This window comes from Cynocephalus volans, chromosome 4 (genome assembly GCF_027409185.1).
Source record: "Cynocephalus volans isolate mCynVol1 chromosome 4, mCynVol1.pri, whole genome shotgun sequence".
In the NCBI taxonomy this organism is placed as follows: Eukaryota; Metazoa; Chordata; class Mammalia; order Dermoptera; family Cynocephalidae; genus Cynocephalus; species Cynocephalus volans.
The window spans coordinates 149,596,238-149,618,380 of record NC_084463.1 but is presented as its reverse complement, the minus strand read 5'-3'; the positions used below and the strand labels follow the sequence as shown (position 1 = coordinate 149,618,380).

The 22,143-nt window shown below is 36.0% G+C and overlaps 1 protein-coding gene across 1 annotated transcript; it reads left to right on the top strand.

Annotated features, from left to right (window-relative positions):
* The first annotated feature begins 9,336 nt into the window (after positions 1 to 9,336).
* On the top strand, positions 9,337 to 10,275 carry LOC134374723 (olfactory receptor 5AS1-like). The gene has a single exon (XM_063092657.1). It carries the CDS (start codon positions 9,337 to 9,339, stop codon positions 10,273 to 10,275), a length of 939 nt encoding a protein of 312 aa, XP_062948727.1.
* The last annotated feature ends 11,868 nt before the right edge of the window (positions 10,276 to 22,143 follow it).

The window sequence follows — 22,143 nt, the reverse complement described above, 5'->3', positions numbered from 1 at the left end:
TGACTATTTTTGTTTATCACTACTATTCCAGATATGATTCTCTTACAGTATAGTTCACTGTACAACCTCTGTGAAGCTTGTAATCTGTATAGTGATTACTCTACCTCCCTACCTCATAAAAGGAAAGAAAACTGTATTAGTCCATTTTTGTGTTGCAATAGTACAATACCGGAGACTGGGTAATTTACAAAGAAAATAGATATATTTGACTCATGATTCTGGGACAGCTGCATCTCAGGCCGGCCTCAGGCTGCTTCAATTCTTGATAGAAAGCAGTAGGGCAGGTGGAAGATATAAGATCACGTGGGGAGAAGAAGCAAGAGAGAGAGAGAGGGGAGGTGCCAGGCTCCTTTGAACATGCACCTCTCTTGGAAACTAATAGAGTGAGAACTCACTCACTACTCTCCCCCACACCAAAGGAGGGCATTAATCCATTCATGAGGGATCTGCCGTCCATGAACCAAACACTTCCCAATACTGCTACATTGTGGGTCACATTTCAACATGGGCTTTGGGGGGCCAACATATCCAGACTATATCAACTTCCCAAGTCATTTTGCTTTTTCTTGTAAGGAGATGCAAAGAATGTTCAATATTTTGTAGCTAAATTTGAAAATCCCAGGTTCTGAGGAAAAAAAAAAAAGTTTGCTTCTCACTATCCCATGAAAGAGCACAATTTTTTCAACACATTGAAGATAGAATGCAATAGGGAAAACTGGAAATATCAACAATTTAATAAAAATCATGCTTCTATGGTTCCAATGATCTGAGGGCTTATTGGGATGTCCCAAACATGGAAGCACATTCTTCTAAACTTATGTTTCTGACCACATAAAAGAGACAACATACTGATAAACTGCTTTCAATTTACAGACTACATTAATCTCTTATATGTGTGAATTCACTTCTGACCCATTTAGTGGATCCTTTTTAAGGCTACCAACTTTAAGACATAAAGCAAGAAAGGACTCTCCAGACTGCAATGTAAGCAGTTCTATACCTTAGTTCTTGCAAACAACCCTCCCCAAATTGACATTGGCATATGGAACTGTTATATGTAATAGCAGAAGCCTTTGAAAACTTTAAAGAGATCAAATTTTTGCTTCTATAAATTCATCTTTATCAAATTCAGAAGTGATTATTGTCTTTCTACTTGGTCTGGTTGAAATACAATACCTTACCATGGGACCCCAGATTATCATGTGTCCTGAATTTTCAATTATGAACAAAGAGTGTTATTCAGAATGAATGCTGAAGTTCCAAGTAATTTTTAGGAGGCCTTCACTTACTTTTTTTAGCACAGTGTAGCACCTCCCTTAACTCAAACTACAGCTTTATGGGGAGTATCCTATTATTAATTAACCTAAGAGTTAAAAACAAAAAAAAAAACAAAAACTGAGCCTGGTTGAGAGCTAGCTCTACATGTAGTAGTAGTTACTGCAAGGAATGGATTGCTGCAGTATTTTAAGAACAGATCCAGAAATTCCTAAATGTTAGAGAATTTACCCACAAAGCAGAGCTTCCAGAAACAAATATTTTTGTCTACATTGCTTGGTAGAAGAGAAATGCTTTGGTTTTGCCTGGGAACCTGAAGGATTACAACTGGTAGTGAAGGGAAGGTTCAAGGATGTTTTATGTGGATGGACTTCTGGTATGATCTGAGTACTCAATTAATGACTTACAAAAAATGTTTCCTCCCCACACTAACTTTTTACTCAGCTTTTTTAGAGGCTGTTGTATGCAGAAGACCAATGTTTCCTCAAAGGTACACAACAGTGATTCCACTAAACTGGGTAAAGAATGCCACAGTGACTTTTCCGGCTCCATAACTGAAGCCAATGAGATAGGTATTTTTTTCTTGTAGTTTGCTGGAAACCAAAGCTTGGGTATGGGCACTACTCTTGGCTAATCAAAAATTCCATTTCTGGCTTTTGAGTCTTAAAAAAGTGAAGCAAAATGATAGATTATTCACAACAGTTGGAGATGCAAGGGGCTGATAATGATTTTACTTGAACAAACTACCCTATGGTGAGATACTCGGTCTTGTTTTGTTCCCTTTGGTTCCTGTCTGTTTTCCCAACTACTTTTCCAGGTTTCCTATCATTTCTATGAGTTATCCAATATCTATTGAACTAATTAATTTGCTGCTTCAAATGAGCAAAGCTGTTTTACTGCTGTGCCTGCCTGTATCATTTTCATAAAAAACATGACAGTGTCATTAAAATTTGGCATAATCATTATGTTTTCATAATGCATACATTCTATATAGGTGGAAATATTTTTACAATAACTTTAAAAATATACAACTAGAATGTTTTTTTCCAGATTTGTAGGTTTATTAAGTGAAAGGGGAATAAAGAAAGAAAAATAATAATTTGAGCACCTTCTCTGACTCTAAAGTTTTATCAGCTGTATTTTTCCAGCTCTTAACTCCTCACAAACATTGACTTTGTAATTGTGGAATGCTTACCCTTTTAAAAAAAATACACTGATATTTCACCTGTTAAATAAAAAGCCCTTCCAGTAACAACAAATTATTTCTTTTCAATTTTCCCACCAGGTATAGGAAAAAGGCTAATTGGGACCCTTTTTTTTAATCCATTCTCTAGTATGTCTGCCTTAACTCTCTTAAGGTATAGACTGTATCATTGTCAGTAATTTAAAGAATATTATAATCTAGACATGCATTTTAAAGTATTAAGAAATAATACTGAAAATAGTGCTGTAATTGCAAAGGAAAGCTAGCAGTCTTGAAGTGAGAACCATTTACTAAACAAGGTACTAAGTACCTATCAGTGTTATCACAACTGTGACAAAAACTTGATGAGGTATGAAGTTATTATTCACAATTTAGAAGTTAATAAAAATTAGATTACATAAGAAGCTCAAGGACCCACCATTGTGAAATGGCAAAACTAACAATAACAAGAGGGAAGTTTATTAAAATAAATGCTTACATCAAAAGAATATAAACATTTCAAATAAACAGCCTAATGCTACACCTCAAAAAAACTAGTAAAGCAAGAACAATCCAACCCCAAAATCAGCAAACAAGAAGAAATAATTAAGATCAGAGAAGAACTAAATGAAATAGAGACCCCCCCAAAAAATGATACAAAAGATCAATGAAATGAAAGCTGTTTTTCTTAGAAGATAAACAAAATAGACAAATCATTAGCTAGGCTAACTAAAAAAAGAAGATCCAAGTAACAAAAATCAGTAATGATAAAAGAGAGATTACAACTGATACCACAGGAATACGAAAATCATTAGAGACTGTTATAACAACTAGATGCCAACAAATTTGAAAACCTAGAGGATATGAATAAATTTCTGGACATGTACAAACTACCAAGACAGAACCAAGAAGAAATAAAAATCCTGAATAGACCAGAAACAAGCAATGATATTGAAGCAGTAATCAGCAGCGTTCTAACAAAGAAAAGCACAGGACCAGATGGCTTCACTACTGAATTCTGCCAAACTTTAAAGAGGAATTGATACCAATTCTTCTCAAACTACTCCAAAAAATTAAGACAGAGGCCATTCTCCCAAACTCAGTCTAGGAGGCCAGCATCACTCTGATACCAAAACCAGACAGAGATTTTTTAAAAAATGAAGAAAATAAAACTACAGGCCAATATCCTTGATGAGCATAGATTCAAGAACCTTCAACAAAATATTAGCAAACAGAATACAGCAACACATCAAAAAAATTATACATTATGATCAAGTGGAATTCATCCCAGAGATGCAGGGATGGTTCAACATATGCAAATCAATAAATATGATACACCATATCAACAACATCAAGGGCAAAAACCATATGATTATCTTAATACATGCAGAAAAAGCAATTGGCAAAATTCAGCATCCCTTCATGATAAAGACTCTCAACAAATTAGGGATGGAAATAAATAAAATAAATAGAAATAAAGTATCTCAACACAATAAAAGCCATATATGACAAACCCACTGACAGTATCATCCTGAGGACCTCTCACTCCTGCAGCTTAACATTCACAGCATATTTCCTTCTAGTCACTCAGTTGAGAAACAAACAAAAATTAGGGTTCCTGGGATTCTTCTCAATAGCATTGAGCTCGGACTTCAGATTTTTGTCATATAATCCAACATTTTGAAATATCTTTAAGATTCTGAATTCAAAATGGGAACTGATAGACATCGGAATTTATGGGAGAAATCATAACATTTTCTGTTGGTTAGTAGAATTACTGGTTTGATTGTTGCTAATGCTATTGTTGTCTTAATCAAAGATCTCCTAGTCATGAAGACATATGTTATGTCATAACTGGCTACTCTATAGTTAATTATGTTACTATTATTCTTTTTTAAAAAATTAGCCAAGTCACAGCACTAGAAAGAGAGTAATTGCCTATCCAAAGTCCTCCTGGATTTGGAGATCGTCTTGGGATAATGTCCCACTTGTCATAGATTAGAGTATAAATAATCATCTCTTATAAGATCCATTTTTAAAATCTGGAGGAAACTGTCAGCCTCTCGTGCAAAATAAATTTTACAATTCTCATTTCTAGATGGTGCTAAGGTAGGTGATTTATTTCCGAAAGCACCAACAAAATATCTGTTGTGAATGCAGCAAGGATAATGGATTACCCACAGATTAAATATATCGTTGTGGGCTTTGTATGGGATTTTTTCCAGTGTGTGTATATGTGGGCTAAGGAAGATGTCAGAGGGTGGTGGTGGCGTAGACCTGTACTTACCTAACACATGACTATTACAAAAATATCACTGTCCAATTTGCTGTGTACCTTATTGCCATGAGAAGAATGCTGACCATGGCTATTTAAGAATTTTGTGATATCCGATTTTCTAATTAATTTTCTACATCAGAAAGATAAATTATAGATTCTATGACTATATAACGCACATTCACCCACAGTATGGTTAGTTGTTTTGTGTTTGTTCTTATAAATACAAACTATGAGCATGTATGATTTCAGAGTCAGATAATGAATTATTAAATAATTATAATGGCATCAATAGTAATAATAATTATAATAAATAATACATTGTATGCATTTACAACAGGCCCTGTAAAAGTTGCTATAGTAATTTAGTTTAATCTTGATTTCACTGTTATAATACATTGTGGTGCTAATTAAACATAACATGTAAATTTAGGCATAGAAAAGTTCAATACCTTTTAGAAGATTAGGTGTCATACCTGAGATTAAATTCAAATTTGCCTAACTCCAAATCCCTTGTGCTTAAACATCACAACACAATGCCATTTGTAAAGAGAGAATAGATTGGGTGTAATTAGCTCTAATATTTTTTTTATCTACATATCTTCTTCAATGAGAGCAGCAAATAGAATTCACTAATGGACACCTTTAAGATAAAGGTTTGTTGGATGAGGTTTCTCTGATTTCCAGTGGGGTCAAACTCATTTTAGGAGTTTTTTTTCTGATCTCAGTTAAGACTAGTGTGAAGTGAGTTCTTCCAGAAAAGTGAAGTTGTCCTGGGATGCTCAGTCACTCATTCAACAGTTGACAATAGAAACCTTGTCAACACGCTAAGGAAATAATTTTGCAGTATGTGCATGTATTGAAACAATACACTGTATCTCACAAGTATGTACAAATAAATGTTAAAAGAAAGAAACCCTCTAAGCAGTTTTGTAGGTGTCATGATGCTCAAGGAAGAAAAACATGACTTTGAATTTTAACCTGTATATGGATATATGATATAAACTTACTAAAATAATTAATGTTAATGTCACTTGGATGATCTTATGAATGTGATTTAGACACTGTCTGAAAAACAGGAGTACACATTAGATCAGTGCTGAAGTTCCTTCTAACACTAATATTCTACAAGTAAATAACCTATGATTAAATTCCTATAGGAGGAGGTTGCGTTTTAATGTAAGAGGCTCTACAATATTTTGATTAAGAAGTTAGTACTGGAATCTGACTGTATTGTCTTTATGGACTGGGGCAAGTTAATTATATTTCCTTGTTTAGTTTAGTCTCCTGTAAAAAGACAGAAATGATAATATCTCTAGGACAATAAGGTGGATTAAACAAAACGATGCATGCCAAATAAATAGAAAATATCTTGGCTACTCCCAGTAATTTTTAGCAATTATTTACTGTTTTCATCATCGCCATCATGAATGCAGATAACTACATATTATATGAGACTATTCCAAGGTTTTACATCATTGAAAACCCAAGTAAAAACTATGCAAGGATAGCCCAGACTTAGCTGTCACTACAATTCAATTTAGAATTTGTACTTCAGGACAAGAGGGTACAGTGGCTGAAATTCTAGCAATATTTATTCCTGGTGGCACTTCCAACTTTCAGAATCTCCTAGTAAACTCAAACTTTCCTGTACAAACCAAATATATTAAGGAATGTTTAGCCATGAACAGCTTTGGATGAAATGAGAGGTTTATGGAGCATTATTTACGTGGGAAGCTAAAAGCCTCACATGGTAGTTAACAGCCTTTTGTTAACGAGGGAAGGTTTTGTGCAAATAAGAGTCTTCCAAATGGGAGAGGAATAGCTTAGTGTTCCACTGCAGGGAATAATATTGCTTGAGTTTGATTTGAGGTAGAAAACTTAGAAGCCATTGAAAGACCACAGAAGTGGCCCAAGGTAAGAAGCCTTATGCTATATATGCTATGTAATAAAAGAGAAAGCTACATCTTAACATTTTACCTTCAGTGACAAACAGCAACTACAAACTTGCTGTTATAATTTAGTAGAGAAAGATAACTGGATTTGAAATCAATTTGATGAATGCATGTCATATAGCCATGAACACTTCATTTACTCTCCAAGATATTTAAGAAAAAATAAATCCTTATTTTTAAGGAAAAAGAGTGCTTATTTTTAAGGGGAAACATCCTTATTCCCATGATTTTGATAAATAGATGAGCAATTTCATCAAGAGTTGCTTTCTAGGAATCTTCCACTTTTAAAACTATTTTTGAATACAAAATTAACAGGTAATGTGATATTTAGAAAGCACAAAACACTTCTGAGAAATAAATTACTAATTTTTCCCATACCATACGTGTCAGTGATTAATGAAATGAAACTCTTTCCTTATATCTAGCATTTAATTTTTAATTTAGTATTGGCACAAGTAGGAAAAAAAATATTATGTATACTCTTTGTTACAATTAGTTTTAATTTCCTCACTGGCATGAAAAATTGCTTGCTGTCTCAAATATATTCCAATATATATTTCATGATTGCTTAGATATTCCATATTCATTAACAAATTACCCACCAGTTTATGACATCATTGAATATGCATGTCTTTAATATAGAAGTTGATTTACTGTAAGAAAATAATAAAATAATTTACAGATTTTAAACCTTTTAGCATATAAACTAAATTTTTCTTCACCACGTTTGTATCTATTATATTGCAGCCAGCATTGTATGAGAAAATATATTTACCAGTTTGTTTTGTCAGTGTTCCTTCCTGGTCTTGACATTGCTTTTCTTAAAGGATATACTTCTGCTTACTGGTTATTAAAGTTATTTTATATTAAAGCTATGAATCATGGGCTAATTTACCACTAAGATAATAAGTTATGCATTGCGTCTTATTTTTTTTTACAAATATACTTGATATATAGATATTTTAAAATCATGCTTGATAATTTTTATCAGTTAATTAACTGTCAGCTTCATTATATTTCTGTTAAATATTGTTGTCCATACAAGATTATACAAATATCTCCTCGGTCTTTTTTCTCTCATTTAATCTCTTCCTCAATTTATTCTTCAGTTGCAGAAATCAATACCATTAATCCAGAGGAAAGTAAAAAAAAAAAAAAAAAAAAAAGGTTGGGGAGAGATAAATTCTGGAGTAAGAATGTGGTATTTTAAGAGGTGACATTACTTCACTATAGTTTTGGGTGCCTGCTTTGCACCCTTTCCATCTCAAGTTCTTTGTTCTTTTTAAAATTTGGGTTTGCAAAGAAGGCTGACTTCTTTCCTCAGTGCATTTTGAAGATTTCAGGTCATTTGGTAAGGAGAGAAGTTTCTGAGTTTACCAAGCATATGAGAAAATAGATTTTGTTACTTATTTTCCTTAGTTACAAGCTGCAGTGTTACTCAGTTTAGATATTACTAAAGTTCCAATTATTTAACTTCCTGCTGAATATTTCATTTCCAATGTATTTTATTTCCACTCATTCTGCTTTTGTTTTTGTTGTTGTCATTGCTGTTGGTGGTGGTGATTTTTCCTTCCGGCCGTACAATGTTTGATAATATACATCCAGTTTAGAAGTCCATTCATAAGTGCTGTCCTTCAAAATACTCCTAATGTTCCTTGGACCTCACAGCAAACATTATTATAACTCAGGGATGAGAAAGAGAAATAACCCTTGGGAAAGAAAAGCAACAATCACATGGCATGAACAAAAGATTTATGCTGGCAAAAAATACATTTACATGACACATACACACACTCTGACTTATTTTTACAAGAGAGCACAGTTCATCCATCTGTGATGTCAAAGAAGAGATGAAATTGAGAACTATGTGGATATTTCAAGGTGTTGAAACAACAAGAATAAAAGAATCAATAGGAGTTCATTTACTTTTAATACATTTTATTTAATAAATGTACATATCGTGTTTTTTTATATCATCACATAAATAGTTTTAAAATGTCTACTTACTAGGAATATCTAGTGATTTCCCTATCACAGAGTGATTAAATAACTATGCTAGCATCACACAAACATTAAGTAGCAAAGCCAACTTTTAAATTCAATTATCTCTTGCCTGCCTACCATGGTCTTCACTATTATTTTAAGCTACCTTCTAAAATCACAACTTTTCTTCTGTAGAATTACCTAGTTTAACATCGGACCTCTTTCAAAATGGTTCTCAACTCTCCCTTACATGGAAGAATGTGATTTTAAGATTGTAAAAATGGAGCTTTGCTTCTAAAAATTTTGCCAGCTGTATTCTACCACTCTAATTCTATGATCCACTTTTATCCCCTTTCAGCTTGAAAGGAGCTAATATCATGATGTAAAATGCACAGCTTTTGAAGAGTTACTGATGGAAGGAACACCACCTTCTGAATAACATTTTCTGGCATCAATGACTATTTCTAAGTAACTCCTTTAAAAAAGTTTAAAAAAACAAAACCAAAATTATTTCATAGAAAATGCCATATATGTGATTATATTAACCTTCTATTTACTTCTGTAGAAAGAAGAATAAAGAGATTTTTGGTTCATCCATGACCAAAGTCAACTCATGTCTTCAGATACCATCTATCTCCAGTGAGAAAAACCAGAAAACTAAGAAGATGCTGAAGAATAATTATACCAGGCCAACTGAGTTCATATTAGTTGGATTCACAGATTATCAGCCTTTCAGAGTCACACTATTCTTGGTCTTTCTCATAGTATATACCTTAACTGTGGTGGGAAATATGGGTTTAATAATCCTAGTTAATATTACTTCAAGCCTTCAAACCCCCATGTACTATTTGCTTAGCAACTTGTCTTTCTTAGACATCAGTTATTCTACAGCAATCACTCCTCAAATGCTGGTAAATTTCTTAGCGTCCAGGAAGCGCATCTCCTTCTATGGCTGTGTACTGCAAATGTTTTTCTTTGCTTGTTTTCCTGATTCAGAGTGCCTTATCCTGGCAGCAATGGCATATGACCGCTATGCAGCCATCTGTAAACCATTGCTCTACTCCACACTGATGTCTAGGAGAGTATGCAACTGCTTCATTGTGTTGGCATACTTAGGTGGAACCATGACTTCAATGGTCCATGTCTGCTTCACATTCAGGCTGCCCTTTTGTGGCTCCAATATTGTCAACCATTTTTTCTGTGACATCCCGCCTCTTCTGGCTTTATCATGTGCAGATACCCATATCAACGAGCTTCTGCTCTTTGCCTTGTGTGGCTTCATCCAGACCAGCACTTTTGTGGTCATATTTATCTCTTACTTCTGTATCCTCATCACTGTTTTGAGCATCAAGTCCTCAGGTGGCAGAAGCAAAACATTCTCCACCTGTGCTTCCCATCTCACAGGAGTCACCTTATTCTATGGAGCACTCCTGTTTACGTACTTACGTCCCACCACCAATTACTCTCTCGACACTGATAAGGTGGTTGCATTGTTTTATACTGTTGTCTTTCCCATGTTTAACCCAATAATCTACAGCTTCAGAAACAAGGATGTAAAACATGCTCTCAAAAAGCTATTAGAAAGAAACCGGATTTTCAAATGAATAAGAGTTTCAATCATTTAAGAATATTAAACTTCTAGTCTGCCCTTCCAAACTCATTGGCAGGAACTATGCCAGGATCACCTTTTGTGTCTACTAGTTTAACTATATTACCATTTTACAGAAATAAAGACAACTTTTAGATATTGAAACCTTTAAATGCTTAACGTTCTCTTCCAGAAATGTTCTTTCCAAAATTATTTTACTCTGCAAAACATTATTAGATCTATATTAGTAATAATTACTCTGTAATTAGTGTTCCCCAAATACTTTGGAGACTGATGCACTATTTTCTTTTTATGTTGTATTGAAGCTACTTTCAGACTTGTCAGTCAACTCACCCATCTTAGAAGCTCCTTGGCAGCAGTGTAACATGTACATTGCCTTACTTTCCATGCTTCAGTATAGTACCTGATATATTGCATGCTCTCCTCGTAGTGCGTTTAAGGGGTGGATGGATTGGGATGTTTGGACAGATAGATGGATAGATGGATTAATGAATGGGTAAATCTAGCCTTCCTTATTTTAGGAAATTAGTCTAGATTCTGTATTTACAAAACATTTATCAACAGGGGAATTTTGTAGTACCAATAATGGGTGGTAGTGATAGTACTGGTGGTTTTCCTTGCTCTCAGGAAGCCAAACAGAAGATGCAAAGCAATAGTCTTTTTAACACTGAGTGAAAATGAAGTTCTATCACATTGTCTCATTTTGGGCTCAGTTGATTACTGAAAGAGATCCACTACTATCCCATTCATAGTGGGTACTCGTGAGAACCAAACAAGTGTGTTAATGCTACCAAGATTATAAACTCCATAAATTGTAGGGGCCTGGGGGCTGGTGCAAGACATATGACTAGGTGGATCCAGTGCTCTTCTCCCCCACAAAGACAGACAAAATAATGGATATACAATTACACTTAGATAAAAATAACTAGAAGAGAGTGCAGAACACATCAAAAGTGTAGCAGAGATTCCCCAGTGCAGCAAGTGGGATACCCTCAAGGTAGAGAAGGTCAATGAGCACATTTTCCAAAGCCAGAATACTAACTGGTCGGGGCCTTCTGCCACCATCAGCAGTTCTGCTCTCTTTGATGAAATGCCCACACACCTCTCACATCTGTGTAAGTCCCTCTGCACCTCAAGTGGACCTGCCCAGATCTGCATACCCCAGCAGGAAGGCTCTGCATATGTCTCTTGGGGGCACAGAGACTCACTTACCACTCTAGTAAGTCCACTTAGACCCACCTGACTCAGCATGGGAGTGGCAACTCAGCTCTTCTTGGGGACACATGCTCTTAGCAATCTTGTATGAGGCAGCCCATCCCAGCTGAGGAGTTTCAAAGTAACCCAATATCTCTCTTAGAGTCACAGAGTCCTGCCCACAACTGAAGCTGCCTCACTGGTGTAGCTCACTGCGGCTGAGAAGCTGCAGAGAGCCCCAGCATTACTCTTGGGTGTGCAAATTCCTGCCTAAAACTGTAGCAGCCTTGCCTATAGTGGCCTACTCTGGCTGAGCTGCTACAGAGAGACCCAACATTTTTCTTGGTGGTGCAGGGTCTCAACCACAACTGCACTGGACTTACCCAGTGTGGCCACTCCAGCTGAATAGCTGCAAAGGACCCCAGAATTTATCTTGGGTGCACATGCTCCACCCACGACTCCAGAGACCTTACCCGAAGTGACCCACTCCAATTGAGGAGCTGTAGAGTAACCTAGCATTCCTCTTCTGGTCATAGGGACCAAAGTGCCATGACCTTGCCAACAGTGGCAAACTACAACAGTGGTGCTTCAGAGCAAACCAGTGTTCTTCTTGAGGCTGCGGGGCCCCACTCATAAACTCAGTGACCTAACCCAGAGTAGCTCACTTCAACAGTGAAGCTTCAGAGCAGCCTTCACTGTTCTTGGGGACACATGGTCTCACACTCGGCCACAGAGACCTTGCCCAGTATCTCCCACTTCATCTGTGGAACTACAGAGTGCTCCAGTACCTTCTTTTAGGGTAAAGGCCCTAGTTTGAAGCCCCAGTGACCCCAATGAATTGCCTACCTTAGCTAAAGAGATGTGATGCACATCATTATATAGCACAAAGTCCAAGGCCCTAATTTCAACCCCAGCAAGCTCACACAGGGTAACCCTTCTAAAGTGAGGAGCTGCAGAGCACCCCAGTGCACCTATCAGGGACAAAGATCCTTTCTGGGGCACCAGCAAGCTCACCCAGGGTCACCCACTCAAGCTGAAAAGTCGCAGAGTACCCAAACAGTTCTCCTGAGAGCTTGAGACCTGGCCCAAGGCCCCAACAGCCAAGTCTGGTATCTTTAACTTCCTCAAGAAGCTACAAAGCACCCCAGTGCCTAGGCCATGAAGGCACTCACAGACAACTTTGACATTGAGCACAGTTGAAGAAATCACACAGAGACCACACTACTGAATTCACCCAGAACTCAAAACACCCTACACAACTGTCGCTATAGAGCACTCTACAGGAAAGATTTTCTTCCTTGAAAAGATACTCCATAGTATTAGAAGGAGCAACTTCTCCACCAGATGTCCAGACATCAGTGTAGGTATACAAGAAGGATGAAAAATCAAGAACATATGACACCCTTAAAGAAATACAAAACTCTCTAGTACCAGACCCTAAAAAACAGGAAACCTGTGAAATGCCTCAGAAGGAATCCCATACAATGATGTTAATGAAATTCAATGACCACAAGACTATACAAATAGACAAAACAATAAAATGACAAAAATAATCCAGGGTCTAAAGGATAAATTTAACAAAAGGATAGGAATCTTTAAAAAGAGCTAAGCAGAAATCTTGAAATTCATTCAACAAAATAAAAAATACAACTGAAAGGTTAAGTGATTGGTTAGAGCAAGCAGAAGAAATAATTTATTAACTTGAAGAGAGGTTTTTTAAATAACCTAGGCAGAAAAAAAAGATAAAAGAACAGAAAAAAATAATAATTTGCACATGAAGAAAGCCTATGAGACCTTAAGAGTAAAAACATAGATATTATGGGTGTTTCAGGAGGGTATAAGAAAGTAAAAGGCATCAGAAACTTATTTAATGAAGTAATAGCTGAAAACTTCCAAGATATTGGGACAGATATGGACATCCACATGCAAGAGGATAAAAGAACCACAAACAGATTCAACCCCAAAAAATCCTTTCCAGGACACATTGTAGCCAAATTGTCAAAAGTCAAAGACAAAGAGAGAATTCTCAAAACAGCAAGAGAAAAGTGTCAAGTCACCTACAAGGGAGCCATGATCAGACTAACAGAAGATTTCTCTGCATAAAACTTACTGGCCAGGAGAAAATAGGACAATACATTGGAAGTGCTAAACAAAGAAACAAACAAAAACTCAAAAAATAAACAACAACAACAAAAAATTTTTAAAAAACCTCAAAAAACCCTGCTGGACAAGAATACAATACTTAGCAAAATTATCTATGAAAAATGAAGAAGCACTGTCCTTCCCAGACAAGAAAAAACTTAGGGAATTCATCACCCCAAGTTTAGCTCTATAAGAAATCCTCAAGGTAGTCCTAAATCTGGAACCCAAAGAATGATAATGACCATCATGAGTACATGAAAAAGAATAGAATCCACTGGTAGAGAACATGCACAATTGAGAAAGAGAAAGAAATTATATCTTAGCACTACAAAAACAAAGAAACAAACAAAAAAACAAACAGCAAAGAAAAACAATAAAAAGAAAATAAAGGAACAAAAGATATATGCAACAACCATAATAATAATAATAATAATAATAATAATAATAATAGTAGTAGTAGTAGTAGTAGTAATAATAATAATAATAATAAAGTCAGGCATAATACAATCACTTTAATTAACAACTCTGACTGTTAATGGATTGAATTACCCACTTATATAGACTGACTGATTGGATTAAAAAAATTAAACCCAACCATATACTGCCTAAAAGAAACTCAAAAGCATAGGCAACAAAAGAAAAAAAAAAAATGGGATTATATCAAACTAAAAAGCTTCTGCACATCAAAGGAAACAATCAACAGTAAAGAAACACCCTGCAGAATTTGTAAACTATGCATCCTGCAAAGAATAGACATCCAGCATTTACCAGGAAATCAAACAACTTAAGAGATTAATAATAATAATATTAATAATAATAATAATAATAATTCAATTTGAAAAATGGGCAAAGGAGCTGAATAGAATTTCTCAAAACAGGACATACAAATGACAATCAGTATAAGAAAAAATACTCATTATCATTAATAATTAGAGAAATGCAAATCAAAGCTCCATTGAGATGTCATTTCATCCCAGTTAGATTTGCTATTAAGAAAAAGACAGAAAATAACAAATGCTGTCATGGATGTGGAGAAAGGGGAACTCAAATAGTGTTAGTGGGGCTGTAAATTACTGTAGCCCTTATGAAAAACAGTGTGGAAGTTTCTCAAACAACTACAGATAGAACTAACACATGATCCATCAATCTTGTTACTGGGTATATAACTAAAGGAAGGGAAATTATCATGTCAAAGGGATCACTGTGCTCCCTTGTTCACTACAGCAAAATTATAGAACCAAATTAAATGTCCCTCGATGGATGATTGGGAAAAGAAAATGTCATATTTATACACAAGGGAATAATACTTAGGCATAAGAAAGAATAAAATTCTGACATTTACAGCAACATGAGTGAGCTTGGAGAAAATTATGTTAAATGAAAGAGAAACATCACATGTATAGGAACTAAAAATAAATGAATGAATGAATGAATACATGAGTAAGTAATAGTTGAAGGTTTAGGAGGATAAATTAGAACTGTGGTTACTAGAGGTAGGAAAGTGGAGGAGGGATAGTGAAATGTTGGTTAATAGACAGAAAACTATAGCCTGATAGGAAAAACAAGTTCTACTGGTATGTAGTCAAGCTAGGCATCTATTACTAACAATCATTTAGTGCATGTTATCAAATGGATAGAAGAGAGGAGATTAAATGTCCACATGACTAAGAAATGCTTAAGTTATGAAATTATGATTATACTAATTACCCTGATTTAATCATCACACATTGTATACATGTATGGAAATGCTTCTATACCTCATAGACAGGTATAAACAGTATCTTTCAATAAAAACAAACTACAAATGACTAATTATTCCTGTTTGTTACTGGTATAGTCTCTAACTGTTATACAAACCAATTGAAGTATAAGTTCTTTCTCTGGGATCAATTTTAATCATCAATTTATCAGATATCTTCTGTGGTTGCTTTTGATCCTTCAGTCTCATTTACTTTTTGTATTATTTTTATAGAGTTGAAGCAATAAAGAGTGTGCATGTGAATATTTAATATTGCACATTTTATAGTCATTATGAAAATATAAATGACTGAATTTGTTATGTTAGATATTGCCCTGTACATAGAGACAATAAGATCCTGCCTAATGAAAGGGCTTGTTTTGAGGATTAAATCAACTAATACCTGTAAAGCTACTACAGTATATGTGGTTTGAGGATTAAATGATCTAATATGTACACATCTCATAGAATATATGTAAAGCCATTAGATAATACCTGTCACATACTAACAGCATACAATCATTGATTATTTTATAATTATTATACTACACTTTGGTTTTGAAAGAACTGTCAGGGTTTGATTCCATAGAGGAAATTAGGCAAATTTTGAATATCGGTGAAGCATCTCAAATATTCTGAGATGTTGAAGGGAAAGACACTGAAACTGAATATTCAGCTCAGTGCCTCTTTATTGTGTTAAACATTTGCTCTTGTATGAAGACTGAATACAAAGTACAAAGCCATTCATTTGTTCTTAGTTCCTTGTAGTTTTTGAAATTTATGGGCTATTTTGAATTGTTCCTGAAATTTTAGTGTATTTTGTTTAAAAAAAAATAACGAAGAAAGAATCAGAGAATAAACTCATCTCTTGTCATTCATCTATCATGTTAAATGGTTATAAAATTACCTGAAAGAGCACATCAGCTTCCCTACCAGAGACATATGAAATCTACAGCTTATTTTTTATTTTCCAAAATGTTAGTCTAAGGTAATTAAACTACAATATATTTGTTAACTACTAAAACTGTTAAGAGTTTATTTAGCTCAGGGTTCCAAAAAGCAGCACTGTTGACATTTGGGGCCAATACTACATTTTAGTGAGGAAAGGGAGGCCTATGTTAGTTCCTTTCCTGAACCATATAACAGAATACCTGGAACTAGGCAACTTGTAAGCAAACTGAATTTATTGCTTACAGTTTCAGAGGCAGCAAAGCCCAAAGTCCAGGGAACACATCTGGTGAGGGCCTTCTTTGGTTGTGAATTTAATGGCATAGGGTATCACATTGCGAGAAAGGCAAAAGAAAAGGAGAACTAACTCCTCAGTCTTTCTCCTTTTAAAGCCCTCAGAACCATGCTTCTGTCCACCATAAAACCATCAATGGATTAATCCATGTACTTGGAGATGGTCCTCACAGTCTAATCACAATTTCAAGACCCCACTTTTCAATTACCATAATAGGATTTCCTACCCTCTTAACACTGTCACAGTGGGGATTAAGTTTCTCATACATGGACTGTAGGGGACACAATTCAATCCAAGGCATTCAAGGCATAAACTTGGCTCCCAAAGTTCATGTCCTTCTCACAGGTAATACATTCATTCTATCCCCAATGTCTTAATTTCTTTTAACTCAAAAGTCCAAAGTCTCAAAGTCTCATCTGTGAAATCAGAACAATTTATCTACTTCCAAGATAAAATGGTGGGACAAGCATAGCATACATACTCTCAGTCAAAAAGGGAGAAATAGGCCAAAAGAAAGAGATAACAGATACTAAGCAAGTCTGAAACCAACCAAGGTAGTCATTAAATCCCAAAGCCAGAAAATCATGCGCCTTAACTCTATGTTTGGCATTCTCTGCATCCTGGAACAAAGATTGGACTTTCAACTCCTCAGGCATTGCCACTTCCTCATCTTTGGCCATACTTTATCTCTCCCAGGCTGGTGTTACACTCTGGCAGCTCTACAATTCTGGAGTCTCCATGGAAGTTATTCTCATAGCTCCACCAGGCATCATGTTGGTTGGGTTTTCCTACTGCATCTCAGACTCCACATTTCCACTCAGCATTGCTCTAGTGAAGATACCATGTGGTGACTCCATCCCTGTGACAGAAGTCTTCCTGGACTCCGACTTCATACATCCTTTGGAATTGGATATTCCACAGCTTTGGCATTCTGTGAACCTGAAAACTTAACACCATGAGGATGCCACCAAGGCTTCCAGCTTTTATCTTCTAATACTTCGGGTCCAGCCACACCTGGGGCCAATTTAGCCACACTGGATCAACAAGAAAGCAGGTGCTGAAAATAGCTTCCTGACGTGGCCTTGGACAAGTGAGCCCATGGAGGGCACCTCATGCCTGTTCCCCAATATCATTCTCTCTCTTGCTAGGCCTCTGGGCCCTTGAATGTAGGGGAAGGCTTGAAGATCTCTGAAATGCCTGCAAACATTTTTTTCCATTATTTTGATAATCCCTTTATTCTGTATTAATGTCCTTAGTAAATGATTGCTGGACTACACCCTTGCTCTTGTGGTCAGGCTGAAATTCTAATTTTTTGCCCTCTGCTTTCTTTTAAATTATAAATTCTGTCTTTATGTCATGATTTTTCAGCCATAACTTAGTTTAGTCTGTTGAAAGTGACCATGCAGCTTCTTTAATGTCTTGCTGCTTAGAAATTTCTTTCACCAAATACCCTGGTTCAGCTGTAGTGTGTTAGAAATCTTGATTCTCCTTTGATCTTAGAATAGGATCTTTAGGTAAATGCATGCATGGGGCTATAGCCCTCAAGTAGGGGACACAAGTCCATAGATAGCTTGGTAAAGCCATCTAATCAAGTCTAATCACTGTTAGGGATGGGATTGTGTACTTTGACTATTTTACGTTGCTGTTTTGACTCTGGCTCAAGGGATGATTGACTATTTAACCTAATGATTGTTCTTAAGATATGTTAAGGAAACTGCTTGAATGCTGTTTAAATATGCTAAGGAAATTGCTGTAGGGAGATATGTTGAAAATAAAATGTTTACTGAGGGCAAGCTGTTTGTTGGTGGATCGACTTAGCTTTTTACAAGTTGCAATCTGGAATTTCACATTGTTAATTTACTGCTGTTACTAGTTTTACACTGTCTGTTTTTATGTCCTTCTTTGATTACTGAATCAACTGATTTTTCTTGTAAAACTTCCTTGTCTTGTCAATAAAAAGAAAGGCTAATTTTAAATCACAGTGGCTGGCCCCTGATGGGCTACAGTCCCTCCAAGTCTCATTCATGGTACTTTGAGTGATTCTTTCTTTTTTCATCTTGGTTACACAGAGGGAAGTGCATGTTTAAGTTCCACATTCAATAAAACTTTTGGACATGAACAAAATTCATCTATTTCCTATCAAGTATTATCTTTGCCCCAGTTCCTAATAAGCCCCTTCTTATTTCAATCTGAGATACCCTTAGAGTGGTCTTTACAGTCTATATTTCCATCAACATTCTAGTCACCATCATTTAACCATTTAACCAGTCTATAAGACATTACTAAACCTCCCTGGTTTTCGTGTCTTCTAAATTCCCACCAGCAGCCAGGCATTTTCCTACCCTGCTCCTCCAAATTCTTCTACCCTCTCTTCAACATCCAATTTCAATGCCAATTCCACATTTTCAAGTATTTATTATAAACAATAGCCCACTTCTCTCATTCTAATTTTCTGTGTTAGTCCATCTTTGTTGCTTATAAGAAAATATCTGGAACTAGGTAACTTATAAAGAAACAATATTTATTGCTTACAGTTTCATGTACTGGGATGGTCAAAATCCAGGGAACACATCTTGTGAGTGCCATGTCCTGGCTATAACTACAGAGACTTAGGGTATCAGATGGAAAGAGTAGTGGAGCAGAGAGAGAGCTAATTCCTCGCTCCTCCTTTTAAAGCCTTCAGGACAGGACCATGCCCCTGACCACCACTAAACCACCAATGGAGAAATCCATTTACTTGGGTGTGGTCGTCACAGTCTACTCACCTCTTCAAGACCCCACTCCTATGCTATAATATTACTATATAGGATTTCCCACCCTCTTAACAATATCACCATGGAGGTTAAGTCTCTAATACATGCACATTGGGAGACACAATTCAATCCAAGGCAAGACCTAACCTGCACATTTTTTTTAAACTAGTAAGGGGATCGCAACCCTTGGCACGGTGTTGTCTGCACCACACTCAGCCAGTGAGCACACCAGCAATCCCTATATAGGATCCGAACCAATGGCCTTGGCACTACCAGCACCGCACTCTCCCAGGTGAGCCACTGGGCCGGCCCTTACCTGCACATTTTATAATGTTTAGCATCATCTCATCACTGACCTCTACTCTCTAGATGCCAGTAGCATCCTCCCTGCTTGTAATAATCAAAATGTATCCAAACATTGTCAAATGTCCTCTTTAGAGAAATATCATCCCTGATGACGACCACTGATCTTGGCCAAAACTATTTCTTTAACTATAAGGCAAATTAAACCCATAAGAGTAAGATCACTACCTGAAATTAAGTCAGAATGGTAATTTGCTAAGAACATCTCAGACAAGATTTTATTTATTTTGTTTTGCACTATTTTTCTAATTTCTAATATTCTCTAATACCTAATTTGATAATATGCCTAGACACAGAAATTTAACACATAATTTTAATAAAACAAACACACAAAATTAAAGCTGAATATATATGTTTTATGAAGTGGGCCACAGTTGAGAATAAATTAGAACAAAGCAAGTTATGTATACAATTACATTTAATGAGACTTACCTTTTTAGGTTTCTGTCTATTACGAGAGAGAAAAAATGCTACCTGGGAAGCTATCATACATTTCAGTCATACAACATAATTTAATACACAGATTTGAAACTCTGAAAACAATGTTCCCTCTGAAATAATATCTGTATTTTAATCTGTACCCCTAATGCAGGTCAGAAATAAAGTATATGTGGCAATTCTGTATCTATATTGACCTTACACTGAGTATTGGAGGTCAGGTGCAAATGAGATTTATGGCATGAGTGGAACAATGCCAATTTTTCTTGTCACATCAGACAAAAAATCTGTAGGTCATACTTGAATGATGTCGTAAATATTTATCTTCATAGGAATCGTACATATACAATGTCTTCTGAGAAGTGAATAAAATCAATTTCTTAAAACATGGTCATGAGATAATGTTGCCACATTGATAGAGGTTGGGAGCAAATAATGACTGAGAATCCATATTTTCTCTTAGCTGCAAACAATTACTGTGAAGAGTAGCCATAATCTATAGCTAACACATCGATATCAATTTAAATAGATATCTATATGTTCCATTGCCATGTTATACAAATATAGTCATTATTTTGTACACAGATAGGACTTTACCATAACACAAGCCATTTTCCTATCTGAGAAGATAAAAGATTTTATCTTCCACAAAATCATCATTTTTCTTCATGTCTTCTTGAGCAAAATTACCTGACACCACTTCCCTACCCCTACCCTAGATCTACACAACATCCACAGCCTTTTGGAACAGTGGCTTGTACAGGAAAATTCACAGGGATGGAAACAGTATCAGGTGTACTATTCCTAGAGTTCATCCCATGAAGTAATGCACACCAATATGGTTGTATTTGCCTTCATTATTGAGAAGCAGGATATGAGGCTGTAATGTTTATTAAGGAAGCAACAGTCCCTCCTTTAACTGATCAGAGAATAGGATCCAATAGCCATAAGCCATGGCCAAACCCTGGGCTCTAGCCCTTGTCTGCAAACCCAAAAGCCATTACTTCTGAGAGCTTCGATTTCTTCTTTAGCTTGACAGGAAGGTTGAAAAATAAGCCTTGTAATTGAGACCATTCAGTGGGACAGAATCCTAGCAATGCCACCAAGGAGCACAACTACATCCCTAGTGTGAGCAAAAGCTTGGATCCAAGGTTGACAGCTGCAGCTCTACACATTGCTAGGACATGTGACCTAAGATGCTACTTCAATATTTGCTGTAATTCTCTACTGTTCTGCTACAAATATCAGTGGCTAAAAACAGCAACACTCATTCATTTTGCTCATGAATCTATTATTTTGTCAGGGCTTAATAAGGATGAAGGATCCCTGCTCTCCTACATCCAATGTGTCATGTGGGATCACTTGAACAGCTGGGGCCAAAATAGCTGCAGGTTGGCTGGGTATCTCTTTTTCATTCAGTCTTAGAAAACCTCCCTTTGTCTTCTTGGGGAAAAGGAAGTCACTATTTCCACCTCTTATTCACGGGGAAGAGGATATGATCCCACCTCCTTTGAAAATGAGAATCAATTAGTTTTCAGTCATCTTGATTTCATCACAGGGTTCTATCATAATTGATATAATTTAGAATATTATAATAGACTTTCTTAACATCTTATTTATCTCTTAATACAATTTTCATAGAGATTTACAAGAGGACAGTCAACAAGAAATTAGGTTTGAACATGGGAGTGCAGGTATTCCTTCAACATGATGATTTCCACTCTTTTGGATACATACCCATCAGTGGGATTGCTGGATTGCATGGCAGTTCTATCTGTAGTTGTTTGAGAAACTTCCATGCTGTTTTTCATAATGACTGCACTAATTTACAACCCCACCAACAGTGTACAAGTGTTCCACTTTCTCTGCATCCTCGATAACATTTTTTATTCTCTGCCTTTTTGATAATTGCCACTCTTACTGGGGTCAGATGATATCTTAATGTGGTTTTAAATTCCATTCCCCTGAGCATTAGGGATGTTGTGTACTTTT